Source organism: Rousettus aegyptiacus, unplaced genomic scaffold (assembly GCF_014176215.1).
Source record: "Rousettus aegyptiacus isolate mRouAeg1 unplaced genomic scaffold, mRouAeg1.p scaffold_m13_p_8, whole genome shotgun sequence".
Taxonomy (NCBI): Eukaryota; Metazoa; Chordata; class Mammalia; order Chiroptera; family Pteropodidae; genus Rousettus; species Rousettus aegyptiacus.
Window position 1 is genome coordinate 29,576,570 of NW_023416311.1, and position 16,891 is coordinate 29,593,460.

Here is a 16,891-nt window from a genome sequence, read left to right on the forward strand (position 1 = left end):
GCTCTGCACGTGGAAGCTGAGGGCCACAGATTCCGTGGTGCAAACAGGCAGAAGCATCCAGAAGCAGCAGAAGGCTCTGTGGACTCAACAAGACTAGAGTTCGTGTCCTAAACTTGCCACTTGAGAGTCATGGACTTGGGGCATGGCCTTTCGGAGCCTTGGTCTCCTCGCGTGTAGAGTGGAGAGGACAGAAGGCCCTGTGGGTCCAGTCTTGCATCCTGTGGGTTGAGGCGTGGCCTCCAGAAGGCCCATTCCCCGGGGAGGTGGGAGTGTGAGCCCACCCCCACCTCTGAACCTCAGGGAGGGGAGGGAATTAGACAGCACGAGGGAACAGAACAGACCTGGTGGGCCTTGGTTCTGCCTGGGGACTGCTGGGGAGGGAGCAAACTGGATGCCCCTGGAGCTAGGGCTGAGGGCTGAGGGCATTGACCACAGTGGCTCCCTCTTCCTTCTTTCTAAGGGGCTGTAGCTGGGCAGAGACTCATGGCTGCCTTTCTTCTCCCGAAAGAGCCTGAGCTGGTCCTGCTACCGCCCCTTTCCCTGCGAAAAGAAAAGAAACAGAGGCTGGGAGACACTCAGAGAAGCAGAGAAGAGGAGAAACAGAGTAAAATGGAGACTGCCTCCTAAGGAGATGAGGAGGGCATTGGCAGAGGCAGGGAGCTGAGGTGGGAGAGGAGAGGCCCCAGCCAGCCAAGGTCAGGACCATGCCCTTCGGTGTGAGGATGGAGGCCGGTGACCTCATTGACCACAAGGGAGGCCATTTTGCAATACAGAAAAAAAGAAGCCAGACCAATAAAGGAAGTGCTGGTGACTCTGGGATGGGTAGGTTTGGGGAAGGCTACCATTCTCCCTCTGTCCTCTGAGGGAGCCTGACCCTCCCTCTACTGTGCCTAGACTTGCCTGAGGCGACATCTCCACAGAGCCTCCCCACTGGCCTTGAGAGCTCTGCTTGTCTTCTCATCCCTGAGAGAGCAAGGCGATGGGTTTACTCCTACTGCTGCCCCTGCTGCTGCCGGCAGCTCTGCAAGCTGGTGAGTGGCTGGGACTGTCCTGGCTCTGTCCAGGGCCATGAGGAAGCCCCCTGGAGGGGCTGTGGACAGATGTCTGGAGAAGGGGGTCTGCAGAGGTAGCCGGCCAGGCCTCCCACCCCCAATAAACAAAAGGCTGGTCCCACAGTGCTGGGTCATCCTACCCCTCACACTCCTCTTACCCAAAGCCTGGCAAGGAGGACACCCAGCTAAAGGGCCAGTTCTACCATCTGTCACACTTTTACCAATGGGTGAGGGTGCCAGCTGGTCTAGGGTTATTTTCTTTGCCTCTCTAGGTGGCTTCAAAGTCTCTCCTTCTCTTTTCTTTCTCTCCAGATAGCTCGGCAAAATGCAATTCAAAGCATTGGCATGAGGTCAACCAACCAGAGTACCTCTCGGCCTCTGAGGGTGACTCCATCCACATCCCCTTCTCCTTCTGTTATCCCTGGGAGTTAGACGAGAATCCCAACGTGAACATAATTTGGAGATGGAAACATTTTCATGGGGAGTTCATCTACAACATGAACACGCATTTCATCCACAAGGATTTTGAGAACCGGCTCTCCCTGAGCTGGACAAGGAGCTCGAGGAATGGCTCCCTCCAGATCTCTAAACTGCGGAGGGAGGACGAGTGTTGGTACTTCTGCCGAGTCCAGCTGACCACACAGAGACATGGAAGGAAGGCGAGTCAGTCCATCAGTGGAACCAAACTCGCCATCACTCGTGGTGAGTCCAGTTGCAATGTGTGTGGCTTTTGAAGACCACTGGTACCCTCGTCCTCTGGGCCTGGCCCAGGGCCCCCTCTTCCTGACCCTTCTCTCAAACTCTTCTCCCTGCTCACCCCCCAACTCTTCCCCAGGCCTCTGCTAGCTTTACCCTTTTCGCCTTAATCTTCCCCAAACCTGGGCTGCTTTCCTTGCCCATCCCCATCACTGTCCCATCCAGACCCAGCCTCCATCCCCATCTCCAGGCCTCAGCACCTCCTGAGCACCCCAATTACTCTGCATTCTTGCTCCAGGCTGAGGCTCCAGCCCTGCCCTCTGCCCTTGCTCCATATCCTCAAAGTGGACTTGACTTTTTTGGAATGTAGCTTGCCTTCCTTTTATCGTGTGTTCATGCGTGGAGCCCCAGCTACTCCCGTATTTGTGCATCTCCGCAGCCCTGAGCAGAACCTAGCACACACGGTAGGTGCCCAACAACAGCCTGAGGAGCCTCCAGTCCCTGGGTAACATCCCATCACCTGTCGTCCCAATCTTCCCATTTCCTTTTCCCACTCTGCACCGCAGAGCATAGCCCTCAACGCTCCCTGCCCTCATCCCATCCTTTCCCTCTCTTTTCCTATCTCCCTCTTCCTGTGTCTCCATCATCTTTAACCTCCTAGCCTCTCGCTGACCACCCAGTCCCCACCTCTCCCACAGAGCCCCCATGGTGTCCTCCTCCTCCACTTTGATCTTGCTCCCTTGTCCTGGTCATTGGAGGCCCCTCTGCAGCAGCAATACAGCAGCTCCCACTCACAGTGCACTTTCTCCTGGCTGAAACCTTGGTATACCTCACCCTGGTTAACTTGCACCATGACCCGCAATAACGGCAGGCACTGCTATCATCTCCCTGATACAGATGGGAAAATGGAGGCTCACAGAACCTAAGTGCCTGCCCAAAGTCATCACTCACACTGCAGGCAGAATATGAACCCAGTTTTGGACCCCAGAGCTTCCTCTCTTAACCATGAGCCAATCAACCTCACCTCCTGACTTGATCTTCTTGTTGTCTTGACCTATTTTTACCCTAATAATAGAATGTGTTGATTAATAGATCTTCCTATACTACTCAGTGTGCACGGGAACTTGACTCTGGGTTCCTCTGTCTCCAAAAGAATGGGGCAAGGGCTCTCTCCCAGACACAGGCAACAACGGGGTGCATTGTCCGTTAAAATTTTTCAGAAAACTAACAATTAAATAAGTTGGTTTGCTTCTCATAATGACTCGCACTGGCAAGTCTACACTATGTCAATGACAAATTACTGCTCCCAGCTGGGGACGACACTCTCCATGTTCCATCTTGACCACTGAGCTGATTTTAGAGCAATCAAAAAATGCCTCACAACCTGAATTAGGCAAAACAGCCTTGGATTTATATATTTCCTGCACCTCCTCCATATCTCCTTAAATGGCCACTTTTGAGAGATTTTGTTTTATTTAGAACCCTCTTCCTCTTCCTAATTCTTCCTTTTTTCATTTCTGTCACATTTAGTATATTTTCATCAATAAATTAACTTTTTCAATGAATAGAATTAATAGAATATTCATGCTCATGATTTTAAAAAATCACAATAATACAGGAAAGTAATAATAAATGTTTTTCATGCAAGTACCACCACTTTTAATACAGATGTATGTAAAATACATCTTTTAAGAGTATTATCCTTATAATTTTTCTCTTTCATCACTAAGCTCAAAATACCCTATGCCACTGGGGTTGAAAATATTTTAATTCCTTCTAATTTTTGTATAATTTCTTTTCACAATAAAACTCTTGAATGCAGTGAGAATTTACTTTGACATATGGTATGAGGTAAAGAACTAAATTGATCTTTGTACCAAAAAACTAATCAATTGCCCCAATCCCATTTATTGACTCATCGAATATTTTTTCTCTTCTCCATTGATTTATATGCCTGTCTTTTAAGTTATTTTGTAGAATAGTATTCATTTCTTGTCTCTTTGTTTCACCAGTGTTTTGTTTGTTTATTTTTGACAGGATTAAATATTTTTAATGTTCTTTACATAGTCCTTCTTAGAATGTTAATCCACTTTTTTTTCAAGTTTTATTGAGAAATAATTGGCATACATCATCGTACGAGTTTAAGGCATATAGCATGATGATTTGATTTACATATATTATGAAATGATGACCACGATAGGTTCTGCTAATATACATCTCCTCATATAAATATAATTTTTTAAAAAACGAAAAAAGGTAAAAAATTTCTCCTTATGAGGAGAACTCTTAGGATCTACTCTCTTAACAACTTTCCTATGTACCACACATCAGTGTTAGCTATAGTCATCATGTGTACATTACATCCCTAGTATTTCTCTTATAACTGGAAGTTTGTACCTTTTGACCATCTTCCTCCAATTTTCCGTCCCCCGGCCTTCCATCTTTGAAAACCAATAGTCTGATCTCTCATTTTCGATGAGTTTGCTTTTGAGGGTTATTTTTTTAGATGTCATATAAAAGTGAAATCATACAGTATTTGTCTTTCTCTGTCTGACTTATTTCATTTGGCATAATGCCTTCGAGTTCTATCTATGTTGCTGCAAATAGTAGGATTTCTCCATTATATATATATAAAATCAATCACAACTTTTTTATCCATTCATCCATCGGTGGACACTTAGGTCGTTTCCATGTCTTGGCTCTTGTAAATAATGCTGCTATGAACATAGGGGTGCAGTTACCTTTTCGAGTTAGTGTTTTCATTTCCATTGGATATATTCCCATAAGTGGAATTGCTGGATCATATGGGAGTTCTATTTTTAACTTTTTGAGCATCTTCCATACTGGTTTCCACAGTGGCTACACCAGTTTCCACTCCCACTAACAGTACACAAGGATTCCCTTTTCTCCACGTCCACTCCAGCTTAGTTATTTCTTGTCCTTTTGTTGATAGACATTCAAACAATGTAGGGTGATAGCTCACTGCGGTATTTTTTTGTTTTTTGGGTTTTTTTACTTTTAAATAAGTCTTTAATTTTCAATTCAGGTGTAAGGAGATTTTATATGTGTGTGTGTGTGTGTGTGTGTGTGCGCGCGTTTATACACACACACACAAACATTTACTCAAGTGATAGTTACTATTATCATTCAGCTCATAAAATAGCATTTTGTGTTTATTGAGAGAAGATGCCATCATGATTAACAAAACATCTCATTGTGGTTTTAATTTGCATTTCCGTAATGACTAATGATATTGAGCATCTTTTTAGTATCTATCGTCCTTTTTTATATCTCCTTTGGAGAAATGTATGTTCATGTCCTTGGCCTGGTTTTGAATTGCTTTTTTTTTTTTTTTTTTGATATTGAGTTGTGTGAGTTCTTTGCATATTTTGGATATTAACCCCTTATCAGATATATATCTCTTGTCTTTTCTTATATCAATACCACATTTTTTATTTATTGTAAACATCATATTTCAGTGGCTGATAAAGATATTTCCATCTCAATCACGTTATTTCTTCTTAATAAGTTTATTATCATTGCCTGCCTATTTTTTCACATAAATGTTAGCGTAAGTTAGCTAACATTTAAAAAAAATTTCATATTTTTATTTTTCCAAGTACAATCAAGATACAAAATTATCTTACTTTCAGGTGTGCAACACAATGATTAGACACTTACATAACTTATGAAGTGATCACTTTGATAAATCTAGTACCATCTGACACCATACATAGTTATTACAATACTACTGATTATATTCCCTGTACTATATACTCTATATCCCCATGACTATTTTGTAGCTACCGATTTAATGCCCTCTCCTCTTCATCCATTCTCTCACACACACCCCAATCCAGCAACCATCAAAATTCTCTCTGTACCTATGAGCTTCTTCCTGTTTTGTTTATCCTGTTCTCTAGATTCAATACACAAGTTTTTCTCTGTCTGACTTACTCCGCTCAACATAATACTCTCTAGATCCATCCATGTTGTTACGAATAGCAAAATTTCATTCTTTATTATGGCTGAGTAATGTTCCATTGTATATATGTACCACTTCTTTATTCATTTATCCACTGATAAACACCAAGGCTGCCTCCATATCTTGGCAATTGTAAATAATGCTGCAACAAATATATGGATGTATATATTCTTTTGAAGTAGTGTTTTGGATTGCTTTGTGTAAATACCCAGAAGTAGGATTACTGGGTCCTTTTTGGTCTCTTGTTATAGCCTTTGTTTCAAAGTCTATTTTGTCTGATATAAGTATTGCTAACCCAGCTTTTTTTTTTTTTCATTTTCACAAAATATCTTTTTCCATTCCTTTACTTTCAGTCTGTGTGTCTTTCAATCTGAGTCCCTTGTAGGCAGCATATGTAAGGGTTTGTTTTCTTATCCATTTAGCCACCTTATGTCTTTTGATTGGAGCATTTAATCTATTTACATTTAAAGTAGTTGTTAAACATACAGTTATTGCCATTTTATTATTCATATATTTTATTCTTTTTCTTCTTAAAGAAGTCTCTTTAGCATTTCTTGTAATGCTAGTTTGGTGGTGATGGATTCCTTTAGCTTTTTCTTGTCTAGGAAGCTCTTTATCTCTCCTTCAATTCTAAATGACAGCTTTGCTGGGTAGAATAGGTCCTTGGATATAGGTCCTTACTTTTCATAAACTGTGTCCCTTATGTGAGTTATGTGTGCTCTCCTGCTATAGTTGAGCCTTGGTTGCTGTTTGCACATCAGTGGGAGAGACTGACCCTCAGGCTGATTGGTGTGAGGACCGGCCAGTGACTACAGTGAAGGACCCGTTGTACAGGGGATAACCCTACAGAGGAGGATTGTGGGACTTCTTAGTCTCCAGAATCACATGGGCCAATCCCTCATAATAAAGCTCTTTCTTTATTTCTCTATATATCCTACTGGTTCTGTTTCTTTGGAGAACCTGACTTGAAAAATACCCATCAGGGAGAGAGTAAAGGGCTATGCCCTGACCTCTCTCCCGCCGTTTCCTGCTGGTGACCCACATTGGCCACTGAATGGCAGCTAGGGGACTAGAGAATCTGTGCATGGAGTCCACCAAGACCAGCTTCCAAAGGCACAAAGCTGGTGGAGAATCCAGCAGAAAAATCCAGCCTAGGCACAGGAAGTGAAGGACAGATCTAGAGAAAAATGTCCGGTCAAGAGGAAACAGCGAGGGCAAAGCCATGAGGTGAGTCAAGGGTAACTGAAGCAGATGAAGTTGAGAGCGGGAGATGAGATCAGAACAAGCAGTGAGGCAGGTCAGTGCGATGGCAGCCAGTGAGGGTTTCCTGCAGAGGAGTGCAGTGACATGATTTACGTGGTAAAAGTGTCCTCCTGGCTGTTGGATGTTGCATAAGACTATACAGATAAGCAAGATGAAAAACAGGGACACCAGTGAGAGGTGATGTGGCTTGATTATGGTGTCAACAAAGGCAGATGAGAAGTGGTGAGAGGTTGGTTATAGTCTGAAGACAGAGCATACATGGTTGGCAGATGAATAGATGTTGGAGTGAGAAAGTGAGGAGAACCAAAAATAATTCTAAGGCCTTTGAACTGAGCCTGTTGAAAGATGGAGTTGTCACGAGAGCACCTGCCCCATCCATCCTGCCACTGGCATGAACTCCACACAGTTCAATAAGGGGCCCTTGTAGGGGCTTTCGGCTGAGGTCATGAACCGGCTCCTGTCCAACTATGACCCTCAGAAGGAGATATAACTCCGCAGGTGAATAGAGGGATTCACAGTCCTGTCTATCAGCCCCAAATTCCAGAAGGAGGGATAAATCTGTGCACACTCATGAATAAGTTGTAGCCGGGCTCAGTTCCCAAGATAAACTACTCCATGCAGAGCTGGCACCAGCTAGAAAACCTCTCCAACTTCATCAAGGCCATGGTCAGCTATGACATGAACCCCACAGACCTGTTTGAGGTCAACGACCTGTTTGAGAGTGGGAACATGACACAGATGCAGGTGTCTTGAAGGCCAAGACAAAGGGGCTGTAGAGTGGCACGGACATTGGTGTTAAGTACTCAGAGAGGCGAGAGTGGAACTTCGATGATGCCACAGTGAAGGCGGGCCAGTATGTCATCGGGCTCCAGATGGGCACCCATAAGTGTGCCAGCCAGTCTGGTATGGTGGCACATGGCAAGAGTTGGCATCTGTATGACCCCAAGAACCATATCCCACCACCCATAGACCACTCGGCCATCAGCCTGCAAATGGGCACCAACAAGTGTGCCAGCCAGGTGAGCATGACACCTCCCAGGACCCAGCAGAACATCTATGAAACCAAGCTGAGGACTGACAAGTGTGACAACGCCTCCATGTCTCTGCAGATGGGATACATGCAGGGTGCCAAACAGAGCAGCCAGGTCTTTGGCAGATATATGACCCCAAGTACTACCCACAAGGCCCAGCAACAAATGGGGCTCCGGGGGCTGCCAGTGACTGCCCAAGCCCAGGAGCAGCCCAAAATAACCCTCTTACTACCAAGAGGAGGCTAGCTACTATGGCTCCCGTATTGGGTCTTTCCCCATGTCTTCACCCCATATGGGTTTTTGGGGTTTCTGTGTTTTCCTCTTGTTTTTCTATGTGTCCAGGTGTTTCCAGCTGAGGGTCTGTAGGAAACAGGTGAATACCAGATCCAGATGTATGTGGGATGAGGAGCCTTGGAAGGACTAGTCCAGGCAGCAAATTTCCCAGCAGGCTTTGGGCTGAGCTGGGCGGCGGGGGCGGGTAGGAGCCGGACAGGTGAGTGTGAGGGGTGGAAAAGACACTTGGGCAGGGGGGGACTAGCCCCAAATGACTTCCAATTGCTTCTGCCCCTCTTCCCTATTTTCCACCTATCAGTTTGTTATTTCTGTACTCAGTTTTAGGCAGTTTTAACGAAACAAAAAATTTTTTTCAGGGCAATGTGGTGGAGATGGTGCAGCAGGGGTTCTGGGAAGGAAGTAGGTCCCTTGAGAGATGGCCAGGCAATAGTCCTGAGATATTTTAGCTATTGTGAGAAACTGGATTTCCCCAGGACCTCTCAGGGGCCTAGTGGGGAAAACGAGGCCCAGAAAAGACAACAGAGTTCTGAGTGATTAAGGCAAAGCCAGACCCTCCGCCTTTCCATACTTGTTCCCTCTCACTCACCAAGTACTGCACAGGGACCCCCATCTAGAGGCCCTCCTGGGGACCAGCCCTACCCAGGAGCACTGGAACCGAGAGATAATGTGAAATACCGGCTGTGAAACAAAGGCAATAAAGGCCTCTTTTTAGTGGGGGAATAAAAAGACAGAGTTGTCATTCCTGAGAAAGGGAATAGGGGAGGAACAGGTTTGGGAGGAAATCAAGACTCTGTTTTGCACATCTTAAATTTGAGATCTTACCAGACAAACAAATGGAGGTGCGATACACAGTAAGACAGATGAGTCTGGAGTACAGGGGAGCGTTGGCTGGGTATGTATGTTTGGGAGTAATCAGCATTTCGCAGGTAGTTAATGCTATGGGACTGGGTAAGATTATCTGAGAAGTGAGTGTAGATAGAGAGGAAGTGCTAGGACTGAACTGTGAGTGTTACAGGTTGAAAAGACAAGGAGGGATCAATAAAAAAGACTGAGAAGGAGCTGCTAGGAAGGCAGAAGAACCAAATGAGAATTGTGTCCCAGAAGCCAAGTGAAGAACCCTGTTCATGAAAGGGAGAAGATAAAATGCTAAGAAGTTGAGTGAAATGGAGAGAATGTGGTTTTAAGAGATCTAATTCCTCAATTTCAAGAATAGGAAGTGAATAGACACTACCTAACACAACAAACTCAAGAAACAGCAGTAAACACATGTGACTGAGAGATATGAGGTGAATGCCAAATGAAATAGCTAAAGGTGCTGAAAATAGTTGCCTCTGGGGAGTGGGAAGGGAGTGAGGAGGCTTATACAGAGACTTGCCATTTTATAAGCTCTATAGAAGTTATGTACTCTTTATGTGCCTATACAGCTTTGATAAAAATAAATGTTAAGTTTTAAAAATAAGAAAGGTATTATTAATACTTACACATAATAAAAAATAGTCAAACAACACAGAAAGGAGTCAAATGACAAATACCTTCCTTCCTCTCCACTTTATCTTCCCATCCACTACCTCTCTCTGCAGAAGTGTTGTCTCTTACAGATACAGATATAGATACACAGAGATACAAAATATAGATATACATATAGAATCAAATTGCATACTATTCTGCTCTACAACTTGCTATTTTTGCACCTCAAGTACCTTTGCATTTCAGTACATATACATCAATGCCTATTGTTTTAAAGAGCTGTGTGGTATCCCATCATAGCAATGTATCATAATTTATTCAGTCTCTATTTAGAGACATTTAGGTTGTTGCCACATCACAACAATGCTGCAAAGAACACCCCTCAACACAGGCCTTTCGATACTTGCACCAGCATTTCCATAGGACAAATTTCTAGCAATCACTGAGTCAAAGGGTATGCATGGGTATTTTACACTTTGATAGATATTCCCAAAAGTATTCCCAAAGGTTATGCTAATTTATATTCCCATTGTGCCAATACCGCGTATTTTCCCCCACTCAGATCAGTTAAAAAACAGGCCTTTTGTTTTAGTCTTCATTTTTTTAAAATTATGAATGAATATTAGCATTGGCGTTATTGTTTCATGTAATGAATTATAACTACATAGTTTTCCATATTTCTCAAGATTCTGGAAACTTCTGTCTAAGAAGTATTTATGTCTTAAATTTTTATGAGTTTACCCGTAAAATCACCTGAGCTTAGAATCTTTGTGAAAAATTGCTTCCTAATAGTGTCCTCACTTCTGTCTACCCAGCGGTTAAATTTTACGCTTTATTAAATCATTTTGAAAATTGTTTGTTTCAGAATATCATCCATTTCACAGTTTTTAAAATTTGTCAAACTACGATTAAGCATACACTTTCTCATGATTTAATGGGCACTTTTATAGTTAGGTTTGCAAAGTCTTGTCTGTTTTCTTGTTGTTGCTTTTCCTTAAATAACTACTTCCTCTATTTATTATTCCTTCTGATATTATTTCCTCATAAATTTATTCCTATGTAGGATTTCACTACTTTCAATCTATGAGTTTCCTTCAGGCTGGCCTCTGTTTGTTTTGGGCTATTTTTTCTTTGCAAATTGACTATTTTATTCATTTCACAAATTTCTTACCATTTTAAATAATAAAAGCATTGAATAATATGAATTTAGAGTACAGCTTTAGTCATGTTCCAGGTTTTTTAAATATGCATTGCTCTAAATAGCATGTTTATATATGTATATATATATATATGCATAAATGTATTTCTTTGACTAAGAATTTTAAATTATTTATCTCAATGGAGAGGTACTACTTACAGTTTTATTATTAATTTCTAACAAGAGTGGACAGAGAACTTGGTCCACACCAACCTGAAGATTTTATTGGAATTAAATGTTTTCCTGTGGCTTAATATTACATCAGTTTTTCAGTGGTGCATTAAACATCTACAAAGGTACAATCTGTTTGTAGGGACTAAAGTTCAATATATATATATTAATTTAAACTTAAAAACATATTTCCAACATAATCTAGGTTCTTTACAGATGATTTCTCACTTATTAAAACAATCCCGTAAAAGGACAAATATTGTTTGCTTCCACTAATATGAGGTATCTAGAGTAGTCAAATTCATAGAGATGGAAGTAGAATGGTGGGTGCCTGGGACTGGAGTCAGGGGAATGCGGCCTTGTTCAATGGAAACACAATTTCAGTTTGGAAAGATGAGAGTTCTGGAGATGGATAGTGGTGAGAGTTGCATACCATGGAAATGTACTTAATGCCACTGAACTATTTATTTAAACATGGTTAAAACAGTAAATTTCACGTTACGTGTCCTGCCACAATAAAAATGTTTTATTTTTGAAATGAGGTTCTGAAGTCACACCACTGATCAGCAGTAGAGTCAGGATTTAAACTGAGTGATGTGGATTCTCAGTTCTCAGCATTTCACCTTGTTACTCCCCTCTCTGCGAGAGCTTCAGAGGGTTGCTCCCCACCTCCAGTGTTTCCCAAACTAGGGCATAGAGTGTGACAGTTTCACCCAGATACCTCCAGTCCTCCAGGGGAGAATTTGCTTATTTCTCATGTCTTCTCAGCCACCGAGAAAACCACCCAGGTTCCCACCAGCACTGCCGCCAGCACCACAGATGGTCTCAGTGGTTCAAGGGGCAAAAGGAGCCCAGGGTCTTGGCCCCAGTGTACAGAAGCTGTGGTCAGCATGGCACTGACCATCACTGTGCTCAAAATCTCAATTTTGGGATGGATAGTCTACCTCAGGTGGAAGAAAAGCAAAGGTAAGTAAGTGGTCTAGGACCCCATGCTCTCCCCAAGCTCCCCAGCAGGGTGTTTCTCAGAACCACCTGCATCAGAATGACCACTGGTGCCTGTTAAAAACGTAGACTTCTGTTGGGGTAGGGTCTAGACTTGGGAATCTAAATCGTTAACAGTCTCCTCAGGTGGCGTCTGTGAGTGATCAAGTTTGAGAACCACTGCTCCAGACCAACTCCTCTCCACAAACCTGATCATTTTCTAGTTCTTTTCTCTCAACTTAATCATGCTCGTCAGTCCTCACCTTTTGGTTCATGGGGAGAAGCAGGTCTGCCCTGAGAAAAGTCAGGAGAGAGCAGAAGGGACAGGAATTTGGCTCAACTCAGCAGCATTGGAAGGGTGCCCATTTTCCAGGACCTGCCTTGTGATTAGAAATACAACTAAATAAAGCCAGGGCCTGCTTTCAAGGAACTCAGTATGGGTGTGTGTGTGGGTGGGGTGCCTCAAGGGCTAGCTGCCTCATTTGGAAAGAGCTCTGGTAGGTTGAGAGAAAGGGGAATCAGGGAGGATTTACAGAAGGAAGTGTCACTTGCAAAAATTCTCAAAGAATGAAAAAGAGTTAGCCAGGGAAGTGGTGAGGGTGGTACAGAGGTCCCTGTTCTTCCAAGCAGAAGAACCCATTTTGGAAACTATGAACAGCTCACTGCTATGGAAGAGGCAGGAGATGGGAGAAGAGAACCTTGTCAATCACACCCAGGAGCCTCAGACCCCAGAGGCAATGTAAAGGAAAGCACAAGAAGCTGGATTGTCAGAGAAGGAAGGAGCAGTGGTGCCTATGACAAGAGTCAGGAGGCAGAGGGTTGGTGGGCCAGGGCTCAGCAGTAGAAGGAGCAGGTTGGGAGATTATGGGGTGTTCAAGGAAGGAAGGATGCAGAAAGAAAGGTGGGGAGAGAGGGTAGAATGAAGGGGCACAGGGTACAGAGAAGAGGTGTTCCCCGGCTTGGTGTTGAGGACAATGGCAGGACAGGTGTGGATGTCCTCAGAGTGTCACTAGGTGCGGACTCTGAGTCCAAGGCCCTTCTCAGATGGGTTTCAGCAGAGCTGCCTTGCTGCCCTGGTTTCTCCAAAGGTGGCCTCAGAGTAGGATGAGCAGAGAAGGCAGGGAGGAGAGATGCCATCAGTGGATGGCACACTGAAATGCCGTTGGTCCCTCTATAGGTCTGCGGACTAAAGCCAGAGCCCCAGCCAGGTGAGTGCCTGTCCTCCAAGGGGGGACATTTGTGTGTGGGGGGGTGCTATTTTGGGAAAGAGGTGCTATTTGGGGAAAGTGTCCTTATGAGAACTGTACTAGGGAGCTTTTCATAGCTGCTCTCATCCCTGACTTTCCCATCCACATCCTCATATGTCCCTAACAGGCCAGGCTCTTCATTTCCAGAGGCTCTGGCTCCTAAAAACAAACTAACAAACAAAATCATGAAAAGAGTGGACCTAAGGGTTCCAGAACTTTCTCTGGTTCTTTCCCAGAATGTCTGCCTTTGTCTTTCTCTGGTATTTCCTTTATCCTCTTTTTGTCGCCATTGCTAAGTGTTTCCTTCTGTTCATCCTGTTTTCTCTCCCCCTTGAACATCAGCCTTCCCAAACAGATCTACCTCTTCCACATTTTCTTCTTTCTTGTTCATCATCCAAACTGCCTTTTTACCTTTTCGGGTAACATACCCGAAAGGGGTCAGAAGAATCCTCTGTCCTCAGCTCCTCTACCACCTGCCTTTCCTCAGAGCGCCTTCCCTCCTCAGCTCCCAGCCTGGCCTCCTCTCCTCTGCACACACCCTGGTTCCCCTTCCTTTCCTGAGCGCTGGGCCTCCTCACCCTCCTACAACTTTCATTTTCTCCATCCTTCTTCCCGTTTCCACTCTTACCCTTTCCACAGCCCCCCTTCTTCATTTCCCTAACTCCCTGACTTTTGCCAGCTGCGTTCCTCGGGTCACCTCCCAGGATGTGTCTCCTGGGGACCAAGGCCTGAGCACCCACCCCAGAAGATGTGACATTAGTTTCTCTGGTTTTCCTTCTCCAGTTTTAACCAAGTCAGTGCCAGCAGAGAGGACAGGAGCTCACCCTTCTGCTGTCTCCTCCCTGTGTCTTCTTCCAACAAATGCTGCTTCTCTAGAACAAGCCACCTTCAGTTGGCACTTAGGGACCCTCTCCTGGGCTACACCGCAAATTGCCTCTCACTCCACTCCAAGGCAGCCTCCTTCTGAGACCCTCAAACTATTGCCTACATCTTCTATGTCTAAGCAGTTTGCAGAGACCCCCACACGAGAACCAGCCCGATGCAGGTTTTAGCTCTTTTCTGCCCAGCCTCGAATGCGTTTCCCACCCTTTTGTTCCCATGCAGGGGATCCTTCCAAAACACTGAGAAGTGTGAGAACACTGGGAATAAAGGTCAGTCCTATCATCACTCCCTACTGTCTACTTGGCCCACCCTTCTCCACACACTCCCTCCCCACACATGTGCCTCTAAGCATTTTCCTCTTTCTCAGGCCTCACCCATCCCTCCCATGTGACCCCAGTCTCAATACAGCAGATGACCTCACTACTGAGCCCACTGCCCATTTCTCTACCTTGATTACCATGCCACCTGAGCCAGCATATCTTGACTTTTTTCTAGGACAACATAGAGACCCCAAGCTGGATCATAAAATAAGCAGTTCAGACTAGGGCCTGAAAGAATTAAAGGGAAGTTTGGAGAAGGTGGGGTAGAACTAAAGGACTGTGGTATTAGTGGGGCCCCCAGGTGTAGGAAAACTGCTCTGAGATGGGTCTGCTCCCCCTCCTCTCTCTAACCACCTTCTCTTTCTGTTCTCACCCAGGATGATGGCATCCTCTTTGCCTCTTCTGCCATCTCCAGCTCGACCTCACCGTTAGCACCTCCCTGGTACCCTTTCCATGACAGCCCCCAGGAAGAGACACTTTATTCCATCCTAAAGGCTTAAGGAGTGGGACTGAATAATGACCTCCTTAGAGTAAGCTGCACAGAAGGGTCACCACTTCCCATAATAACCCCAGCCAGACACAGATGACTCAGAAGGCAGTAGAGGGTAAAAGCCATCAAGGACCTGAGAGAAAGAGTTATCTGCTTCAACCTCCTGTCCTTGCCCACAAAAATAAAAGTACGCGAAGGATTATCTGATGCATCTAAGGAGAAAACTGATGTTGCTTTTAACTTCTGTCCTTCTTTCCAAAAATGAACCGTAATAGATAGCTCATACCCAAGATTCTTCCTCTAGTACTTTTGTTGAGTGACTGCCTCAGGCCTGGAAACACTAAGTCCCCAAACACACTGGTAGGCAGCTTGGATCGCAAGGTCTGCCTCCGAATCAACCATTGTATTTCCCTTATGATAATAACAGCAAGGATCATGTTAAGCCTTTACCTCTATCACCTCATTTAAACATCATGAACTACCCTGAATATGGTATTGGATGTATTCATTTCAAGCATGAAAAGAAGAACCAGAATGGTTACAGTGGTTTTCTCAAAGCCACACGGCTTGTAAGTGGTGAGCCAGTATTTGAACCCAGACCTGCTCTTCTCGATGTCCTTTTCCCAGGACTCAGGTGTCATTGCCTTTCCAGATTTCTACACTGTGTAGGCCTCTCACTAAAGACAGTAATGTCAGTGATATGGGGGAAGGTGAGAAGCCGAAAGAAAGCATATGATTACAGATGATCAAACCAAGAAATCCAGTAACCTGTTTAACACACAGATAAACTGAACAACTCCAACTTTAGCCATTTCACTTGTAGACAGTGACCAACCTGAACACTTACCAGCTTTATAGGAACCTCTGAGAAGCCCTCCCTCCTGCTCCCGGTAAAGGCAAGTGAGAGATCACAAGGGCACAGAACTCTCTTCAAAGAAGGTGAACTCCTGTGTTATCTCTATGCTGTGGCTCCACAACTGAGCCCTGAGCTCCCTTCGCATATCAGTGGCTTCCCTGCATTCTACAGTCCAAGGAGAGGGTGGGGGCTGACTAGGAGCCGCCACACTGGTGGTGCTGGGACCCACTTTACTACTTTCCCTGCATCCATCATTATCTGATGACTGGTAGGGAAAAGGGCAGCTGTGGTTGCCCTCTCGTGTATACCTACAAATCCAGTGTATAGCAGCAACTGGTTCACCCTCCAGGTGAACCCACTCCTCGGAACTGCCTTTGCTGATCTCCACATGGCCTTTGTGGCCTTTGTGGACTCCTGGGAAATGACTCTAGCTTGGTCCACTTAGATAGGCTCATCATCCAAAACAAGGTAGATTTCCTCCTTTCCTTTATCTGCCCCATCCGAGCGCTTCTGCCAGTCTTGAGGCTGTGTGGATAGAGGGCCTGAGGACTGTTGTGAAGAGGATCATAGTCATAATAGGAGTTCTGAGATATGGGGAGGTACCATCAATTTTTCTCACCTAGAAGACTGCAATGGCTTCCTAACTACAGCTGATTCTATTCTTGCTCCACTCCAACCTCTTCTCCACTCAGAACAAGTGTGATTACTTTAAATAAAAAATGAGACCAGGTCATTAGCTTGCTCAACAGCCAAAGGCTTCTCAAGTAAAAATCAAAGCCCCTTACCATGGTCTGAGGTCTTGCATAATGGTCCTGCCTAACTCTGCAGCCTCATTTATTGCTACTCTTCCAACCCCATGGACTCTTTGCTGCTCAAGCAGGCCAAGCTGTCCTGTCTCAGGGCCTTCATGTTGCTGTTCCTGTGCCTAGAATGCTCCTCTCCCTGATCCTCATATGGA

General features: G+C 44.6%; 1 protein-coding gene and 1 pseudogene across 2 annotated transcripts; both read left to right on the top strand.

The window, feature by feature from the left end:
• Window positions 1-863: 863 nt before the first annotated feature.
• On the top strand, window positions 864-16,707 carry LOC107500002 (paired immunoglobulin-like type 2 receptor alpha). 2 transcript variants are annotated; one of them, XM_016124745.2, is made up of 6 exons: window positions 864-1,031; window positions 1,365-1,754; window positions 11,926-12,123; window positions 13,316-13,346; window positions 14,490-14,536; window positions 14,965-15,074. In XM_016124745.2, the coding sequence occupies exons 1-6, from the start codon at window positions 980-982 to the stop codon at window positions 14,967-14,969; spliced, it is 723 nt and encodes a 240-aa protein (XP_015980231.2). In that variant the 5' UTR covers window positions 864-979; the 3' UTR covers window positions 14,970-15,074. The 2 variants fall into 2 exon arrangements, with proteins under 2 accessions (XP_015980231.2, XP_036082144.1); XM_036226251.1 differs by lacking the exon at window positions 13,316-13,346 and having other exon boundaries at window positions 14,965-16,707.
• LOC107499997 lies at window positions 1,880-8,451 on the top strand (annotated as a pseudogene).
• Window positions 16,708-16,891: the final 184 nt, after the last annotated feature.

Bases quoted from the DNA above. Each gene is read 5' to 3' on its own strand.
- LOC107500002 (XM_036226251.1), top strand. From the start codon at position 980: ATGGGTTTACTCCTACTGCTGCCCCTGCTGCTGCCGGCAGCTCTGCAA. The intron at 12,124-14,489 runs GTAAGTAAGTGG...GTTCCCATGCAG, and splicing joins CAGGTGGAAGAAAAGCAAAG to GGGATCCTTCCAAAACACTG. The intron at 14,537-14,964 runs GTCAGTCCTATC...GTTCTCACCCAG, and splicing joins TGAGAACACTGGGAATAAAG to GATGATGGCATCCTCTTTGC.